We start from the raw sequence: 9,066 nt of genomic DNA on the forward strand, positions 1-9,066 counted from the left end.
TATATATATATATATATATATATATATATATATATATATATATATATACATATATATATAATATTACATATATATACATATATATAATAGGAATTTTATAATTTTAATAAAGAACAAACATATAAGTGGAAAAATTAAATTTATTTCAGTCACACATATATATTTTAATCTTCAAAAAACAATGAACAAAAGAACGAAACAAAAATGAGCAATTGATTAGCTCAATTTATATTAAATGTTCAAAAATTCCTCCATTTGCTTCAACACAAAGATGACATCGCCGAAACACAAGGATATTTTGTATTTACTTTCACAACTCTTATCGATGAGGCGTTGAAACAAAAACAGAATCATTAACCCGAATTTCGACGATGTCATCTTTGTGTTGAAGCAAAAAGAGAAATTTTTAAACATTTATTATAAATTGAGCTAATTAATTGCGCATTTTTATTCCGTTCTTTTGTTTCTTTTGTTTTGTTAATTGTTTTTTGAAGATTAAAATATATATGTGTAATTGAAATAAATTTAATTTTTCCACTTATATGTTTGTTTTTCATTAAAATTATAAAATTCCTATTTTTTACCCTGTAATATTAAAACGAAATGTCGTAGAGAAAAACATTATTGACAAAATATGTTTGTTTTTATGTCCTCTATTTCCCCTCAAAGTTTGTCGGTCTAATTTCTTTACACCCTGTATATACACATATATACATAAATATATGTGTGTGCGTGTGCGCGCACGTGCGCGCGCGTGTGTGTATATACATCCCTTCCAATGTTTTTGCATTTTATGTATCTATGTTGCGTATACACCAAATACAATATTTATTATTGTGTAGTACCGTTAATCAGAATGGGAAAATTTAGTCAGTAACATTTCACACTATATCAAAATATGTCACAGATGCTTTAACGATCTGAAATATAATAACGTGGTTATTGATTTATTATTTTAGGGAATATAATAGATCTGATTAGTTAAATTGAGACTCACCCGGCCTGGAATCCAAAGTTTTATCTTAGCATCATACTCGAGAAATTCCCAGAATGAAGGAAGCAATCTCATAATAACGTTATCTTTGTTGATCTGTTTCGACCATAGGTAGAAATTAATATATAGTAACTCAACACTACGGAAACCATTATGCATTTACGGCCCAGTCTAATATTTGCCGTCATAATTTCTCTGCCGTCGATCGTATGTTGCCAATTGTCGACTACACGATCAACACAGGACTTCAGCTGATCCCTATGGAACAGTACTAAAACGTATTTCACGAATATTGCCCGTGTGAATAGTAATGGATCGCAGCAGTATCAAGATAATTCGCCATTTTTCTTTGACGACAAACACAGTCCATATAACACAAGCTGGATTATTTTTTATTTATAGTTCAAGAAGAAAATACTTTCAACTACATTTCAAATATTGGATATGAAAAGAAATTATCATTGATACCGTACAATATCAAAAACTTTTGACTTTTGTTGGATATTAAATTTACATACTTGATTTGTATTTATATCATTCAAAGATAACTGTATTTTTCATGGAATTATTATGAAATATATAACCATTAATATATTTTTTTATTAAAAATAAAAACTTGAATAAATGCTTCTATGTTTGAAGTGATGTTACTGGTAAGCTTAGTATGAGTTTTTGTTTGCTGCCTGAGGAAAAAGTTTTTTAGCCGAGTAGGAAAATTATGATTTGACGTTTCATGAAAAAAGAATATTGATGATAATAACGTATAGAATATAGTTTTTGACTTACAGAAAATTTATGGTAAATTATTGTATATCTTAGATGTAATAGCAGAAATATTATTCATTCTCTATCTTAACATGATAGGTAGTATGGTTAATACAAAATAAATAGTACGAAATAGATAGTACGTTTACTTTTTCTAATGATTGATAATGATTATAAGATAGAAAACTTTTGTATTATCATGATCTCAACAAGGTATAAAACAATACCTTTCGCGCTACTAAAGGCAAGAGATATAAAAATATTTGACGATAGTACATGTTTCAAATTCACAATAAAATAAAAAATCCTATAGTTACGTATGTTTTCTCAAAAGATATATATTTAAATCTAGAGTATACATTCTACATTGCACAAATCTTTGTATTTGACACACATTCGTGATACTAATAAACACAATATGCTATCTCTATAGCAATATATATTGCTTGTTTCGTTATCTGGGCCGTTTAAAGCACAAATATTCAACTGCTTACGTTTCGAAGCAAATTAAAATATGTCATAGATGTTTTAATCACCTAAAACACAATGCGATTTAATTACTCGTATAATATACCGAGAGCAAGAATTATTAATTACGAGTAATAAGTATAAAACATGTGAATCATCGTGCACATCCGACAAGTGGTAGACTGTTTGAATCACACTTACTGAAATAGTCCACATTATAATATTATAATAATATTTACAAATTTAATAATAGTCTGGGATATACTGTTAACTTTTCTTGCAATTTAAGAACATTGTAATCTACTGGACATAGAGATGTATATTCCTTTAAAAATATTATCTTACGTCACCAAATGTTTTAATGGATAAATCCATAATTTTCCCTGCAGTGAGCTTGGTGGGCAAATTAGACACGATCATCAACAACACGATACCGCGTGCTTTTTTGTCCGGAAGACGATACCAATCGAGCTCGCACGATGTAATAGCTACTTTTTCTGCCTGTTATTAGTAATAACAATATCACACACGCATAGAGTGAAATTGTATAGGTTGTTAAAATTGATATCTTAGTAATGACTATTTCAGTAATTATTAGATATCATCTCTCAACTTCTCTTTTTCAAAGCAGGAATTACTGTTGTTATTTAAAATAAAACCGTTACATTTATATAAATGTAGAAAATCGACTATGTAATATATGTCATTAAATAATGACATACGTTATTAGAGTTTGACATATCGACGCGAATAAACATACCTGGGTAGTAAGCTGTTCACCAGTGTAACAATACATGAACACAATTATTAACATGCCTGTAAGAGATGTAAAGTAAGAACACATAGCTATTCTATTGCTATTGTCCCATTCCTATAAAAAGAATTGTAATAGACAAGTAATTTAATCGCATGCAGGAGGATACGATTGACAATTCCCTTTTTATTGAATCAGATAAATAAAAAAGTTACAAACCACTATTATACAATATCCTAGAATGCAGAAGATTAATGTGCCCCCTATTAATTCTATAAAACACATTTGATGCATAGTATTTTCCACTAATTGCAAAAAGCTGAAATGTTGTTACGCATGATATAAAATCGACATTTCCCAAAAAAAACAACAAGACCGGTTAAAAAATTACAATCCACGTACGGTACACAATGTTAATAACAGGGATTAATTATCATTACATATGGTAACAACATAGCTTAAATAAAAATTATGAGTTACACGTACTCACCATCGTACTCTTATTTGATATTCAACTACTTCAGCCAGTTTCTTATCCACATCATGTTTCTTAATCCACTGCTCCTCGAAGAGACATGTCATCAGCTTCATCAGTACCCTCAGTTGGCCACAAGCATGCATCACGAAGATAGCTGTAAGACCACACACGCCTGTCGTGATCGCGAAAGTGACTAAACCAGAAAAAAATTGTATCACAAAAATCATCTCATAAGTAGGGCTGGCTTGCGCATTGAGAGAGAAGAAGTAACCCGGACAAGCTAAGGGCTTGATCGTGACGTTTTGCGCAGTCACGATCGTTCCTTTGGACAACGATAAAATCGTCCGGTAAGAGAGCCCACTGCCGTACATAAAGATTCCGCAAAGTATGGCTAGGCGTCTTCCAATTTTCGCGGATTCGATCATCGTGTTTCGCGTGTCGGTATCCATCACATTCTTCCAATCCTCCTCGATGTGCTTTAGACAACGTTTGATCTGCCCCTCGCGAAGTATCAAATTATCGTATTTACCGATGATCATAAAACCGAAAAGGAGTAGAGATAACATTTGAATCCTGATGCGTGTTCTCTTCTCAAACAACCAGAAAAGAAAACCAGGAATCAAGACGCAGTACAGAAGTAGCCAAGATATTATGATTATTAGAAGCTTGCAGATTCGACCGCCGATTGATTTTCTTTCGTCTAAGGACGGCCAAACTCCGAGTGTGTTCAAAACATTACGCGTTATTTTAGTGATATACATAATATCATCTTGATAATGTTCGTTATTCGGCATATTTTTTAAATTTACGAGAAAAATTGTCTCAATTTCTTTTACAGCGAATTACTTTCGGATGCAAACCGTACAAATTATTATGAGCACGATGGAGTTCAGATGCGAGCTCGATTACAACTGACGGTTGCAAAGGGAGATACAAATCAAACAAATCCGCTGTTCGCTTGCGCTTGCGCGATTTTAATATTTAGATGTTGCGTGCGTGAGAGGCAGTAAAGCTTTAAAAAACGTTGGTAGCAAACTTTGAAAGCCAACTTGCTCGCGGGCAACCGGGACAGTTTGCGAAAGTAAGTATTTTTGTTCGTCAGAATTGTCTCCCCTTTTTCAATGGACTAAAGTTAAGCTGTAACTTTATTTCTTCCTGTATCCGAAGTTATAATTATAGTCATCGGAGGTCGAATCAGTATATTCTGCATTATTCAATCAAAACTATTAGTTGCTGTCAACCTCTGGTGGTAGCAATCATAACTTTTGATACAGGAAGGAATAAAGTTACAACATATTCGTAATTCGTTGGAAAAGAGAGTGCATGTTAGTGGATAGAAATACTTGCTTTCGCAATAAAAATATTTTGTACCACGCAATCGTAGAAGTTAACGGATGGTAGCATCATTGTTTATACGTACCTATTTTGTTTATACGTACGTATTTTGTGACTATACAAAATACAACATATGTCATTGTGTCGTACTTCGTCAACCCGGATAGGAACGTTTAGTTGGTAACATTTTGCAACATATTAAAATATATCACAGGTACTTTTACAACCTACAACATAATCGTGTGATTATTAGCTTATTATTTTAGAGGATATAACAAGCTTGATACGCTAAATGTTAACTAGTTTACATAGAAAATATTTTAAATACATGATCAATATGGTCTATATTAATTTGAAGATTGTTTCGTTGCAATATGTTAAACAATTTTGATTTTATTTTGATTAAAGCAAAAGTGTTACTTACGTTAGAGAATATGCTCAACGTCATCGTTGTTATTCTCTGTCACTAAGTAAAGCAAGCAGACTCACGGTAACGTTATCCTTGCTGACCTGTTTCGAAGATACCAAGAATAGAAAGTAATAAAGTATATCGTAGCTTAGCATATGAAGGCTACGAAAAAAAATACGGATATGCAGCCCAGTCTAGCATTCACCAGTGTGATACAGACAGTGTGATTTCTCTGTCCAATCCATATATTAGACGTACACACACACACACACACACACACACATACACACACAAGCTAGTCCATTTTTTAGTTATAGTTCAAGAAGAAAGTTCACTTATATTCCGAATACTAAAAACGCAAAAAAAGATTGTCATAGATATCAGTATGACATCAAAGTATGGCCTTTGACTTTCACTGGATATTGAAGATACAAACTTGATTTATATCTACACAGAGAGAACGATTTATTGAACCAAATAAATTCTTTGGAATAGTCCAAACAAATTATTTAATTGGCACAATAAAAATATTTCTTTGAATCTAAGCCGTAAATAAATATTTTTGTTGCGTCAAACAAAATTTTATTCGATCAATAAAAAAATTCGTTTGGATTATTCCAAAGAAATGTTTATTTGATTCAACCAAATCGTTCTCTCTGTATACGCTGCTCTTAAAAGATAAATACATTTTTTTTATAATTATTGTGAAATATACAATCACTAACTTGCTTTTTTTGTTGAACATGAAAAGAATAAATGCTTCTATGTTCGAAGTAATGTTACTGATAAGCTTAGTCTGAGTTTTCCTGTCCGAGGAAAAGTTTTCCTTAGTTAGAAAATTACGATTTAACGTTTTACAAAGAAAGAATACTAATAATAGTAGTGTATAGAATATAGTTCTTGAAACAGAAAATTCGTAGTAAATTATTATATATCCTGGACAATTGCAAGAATATTTCTCGTTTTCTATTTTTACATGATTATTTTAATTTTTTTGTTTGATAAAGGTAATATTTAATACAAAATAAATAGTATGAAATAGACAGTACTCCTTATCATGATATAGCGATTATAAGGTAAAAGATTTTTGTATTGTCAAGATATTGGCAATGACATAATAACATTTGCATTACTAAAGACAAGACAGATACAAATATTTCATATAACGATATCACGTGTTTCAAATTCAGTGTAAAATAGAAAATCTTACACATACATATGTTTTCACAAAAGATATGTATTTAAACAGGAACATATATTCTATATTTATACATTACACCAATCTTTGCATGTCACACATTCATATTATTAATAAACATGATACGATATCATTATTGCAATATGTACAATTTGCATCATTTTCTCAATCATTAAGGGAATGCTGTACGCGATTGCGAACTTCGAAAGCAATGTAGTACGCGTCGGTTTGGGACAGACGCTAGATGGCAGTGTATGTTCGACGCGGCCCCATCTGATAGAATTTCGATAGTAGGCACGCAGCGCAGAGTTGCTAGATTTAAAATGCAGCGTTTTTCTCTCTGCGTTTAGGCAGGCAGAGACGCTTTGTCTATTTGTGTGACGATCTTCGTCACATGGATTCTAACACTGAACTCTGAACCATAAAAAAAGAATAACGTAAGCAATCGAGAGCCACATATATGTGTGCCTAACGCTTTAGTTCATTGATATAAGAATATAAGATATAGACCGAACATAAGACTGGAGATCTGAAGACGTAAAACAGAGTTCAGCACATGTGACATATTTCGGCCGATTTTCGATTGAAATTATGATAAAAAGCGACAGTAACGCATTTACGCAGTTACATTCTTTACATAACAATAATGAATAATTTCATAACTTTTAGATAAAATTTTCCGTTTCTTTGCACATATAGAATACATGTGTACAGAATAGTATAGAATAGCCCAAAAGAAATCTTAAAAAAACATGGGGCCGCATTTTTATTCTGCCAGCACACAACACACATTGGCCAGACGCGTAATTCCATTGGTGCAATGTATTTTGCATTTGTTGTCAATAATCTTATAAATATTTAATGTCAGAGCGCGTTCCTTGACACAACTTATTACAAACTTAAACTTTTAATTATTGCAAAAATCAGTTGTCATGACATTAGATGCTTCTGTCAGTAGATATTATTAAAAGTAAACAGATTTTATGTATGATTTATTGTTGCTGCTTTTAATCTTATTAAATGTTGCATATATATGAGAGCAAATTTTTCTAATATTACTTATTATAGCAAAAACCATATCATATTAAGATGCATGTGGTCTTTAATATAATGACATGCAAACAGACTATATACGTATAAGTGTATCTGCTTTGAATATTCATATACATAATGCTTATGTCAAACCGAACTTCTCTAACATTATTTATTCACAAAAATCACATAGCACCATGCAAGATTTCTGTAGTATAAATCAATATGAGTAATACGTAACTTACATATGTTATAGTACATTCTCTGCATTTTATATTATTATATAATAAGTATATATATATATATATATATATATATATATATATATATATATATATATCCAAAAGCATATATATATATATATCCAAAAGCATATATATATATATATATATCCAAAAGCATATATCTAAAAGTGAATCTCTCCGTCATTATGTATAAATTCATGGGATGCTTTTTTTCAATATCTCATATTTCAGAATACATTCCTCAGGTTTTTACAGGAAGAGTAGTTAATCAGACCGCGAATTTCTTAGATACTATGTATAATTGTGTAAGATGATTTGCTTCAATCATGTCTCACATATGAGAAAACATAACACAGTTTGTTATAGGAAAAGTAAAGTACATGTGGAAAAGTTTGTTTTTGTTTGTTATTGAAAAAATTATGTAACAGTGAATCTCTAAGACAGTATATATAATTACATGAAATATTTTATTATGTCACATTACATATGGCTACGTGAGATGGTTCGTTAATCAAAATAATAATATCTCATGTGTCAGAATACGTAATACTGATTGTGATATCAATAATTGTCTATGAATGAACCTCTGTGACACTACACAGGGTACTTGAAAAGTGTGAAAGATCATCAATATTACGATACCGCGTGCTTTTTGTCCGGAAGATGATACCAATCGAGCTCGCACGATGTAGTAGTTACTTTTTCTGCCTGTTATTAATAGTATCACACACGCATAGAGTGAAATTGTACAGGTTGTTAAAATTGATACCTTCATAATGACTATTTCAATAATTATTAGATATCATCTCTCAACTTCACTTTTCCAAAGCAGGAATTACTGTTGTTATTTAAAAGAAAACCATTACATTTATATATAGGAAATCGACTATGTAATATATGTCATTAAATAGTGACATACGTTATTAGAGTTTGACATAACGACACGAATAAACATATCTGGATAGTAAGCTATTCACCAGTGTAACAACACATAAACACACTTATTATCATGTCTGTAAGAGATGTACCAGGTGTAGAAGTATGAAACCGGAATTCCCCTATAAATGGTGCCAGCGTTCAGTTTAGTGACCGTAAGACCGCTACTGCCGCGCTATTATATTCTCCTAACAGCTGACGAATATTGTCAACAAACATAACCCCAACTTTCATTCTCTAGTATATTTTTGTATAACCTTAAACATGTCACGTTTCGAGCCTACTAACTATGATTTGCGGACAGCATTGATTTTCTGTTATCATTTAAAGAAAACTGCTGCAGAATCACATCGAATGCTTGTCGAAGCTTACGGTGAATATGCTCTTGGTAAATCTCAGTGTTTCGAGTGGTTTAAAAAATTCAAAAGTGGTGATTTTGACGTGAGGAACGA

The 9,066-nt window shown here is 31.4% G+C and overlaps 1 protein-coding gene across 2 annotated transcripts; it reads right to left on the reverse strand.

Moving 5' to 3' along the window:
• Positions 1–782: 782 nt before the first annotated feature.
• Positions 783–4,358, reverse strand: LOC116852919. 2 transcript variants are annotated; one of them, XM_032833710.1, is made up of 4 exons: positions 3,472–4,358; positions 3,201–3,300; positions 2,988–3,098; positions 2,227–2,728 (listed from the first exon to the last, which is right to left on the reverse strand). In XM_032833710.1, exons 1-4 carry the CDS (start codon positions 4,251–4,253, stop codon positions 2,564–2,566), a joined length of 1,158 nt encoding a protein of 385 aa, XP_032689601.1. In that variant the 5' UTR covers positions 4,254–4,358; the 3' UTR covers positions 2,227–2,563. The 2 variants fall into 2 exon arrangements, 1 of the variants encoding a protein (XP_032689601.1); XR_004379880.1 differs by lacking the exons at positions 2,227–2,728; positions 2,988–3,098; positions 3,201–3,300 and adding exons at positions 783–920; positions 998–1,252.
• Positions 4,359–9,066: the final 4,708 nt, after the last annotated feature.

The sequence above is a fragment of the Odontomachus brunneus genome, unplaced genomic scaffold (assembly GCF_010583005.1).
Source record: "Odontomachus brunneus isolate Ranch 3 - 2012 unplaced genomic scaffold, Obru_v1 Obru_scaffold_262, whole genome shotgun sequence".
In the NCBI taxonomy this organism is placed as follows: domain Eukaryota; kingdom Metazoa; phylum Arthropoda; class Insecta; order Hymenoptera; family Formicidae; genus Odontomachus; species Odontomachus brunneus.

Bases quoted from the DNA above. Each gene is read 5' to 3' on its own strand.
- LOC116852919 (XM_032833710.1), bottom strand. From the start codon at position 4,253: ATGCCGAATAACGAACATTATCAAGATGATATTATGTATATCACTAAA. The intron at 3,301-3,471 runs GTGAGTACGTGT...ACAACATTTCAG, and splicing joins TATCAAATAAGAGTACGATG to CTTTTTGCAATTAGTGGAAA. The intron at 3,099-3,200 runs GTTTGTAACTTT...TTCTTTTTATAG, and splicing joins TAGGATATTGTATAATAGTG to GAATGGGACAATAGCAATAG.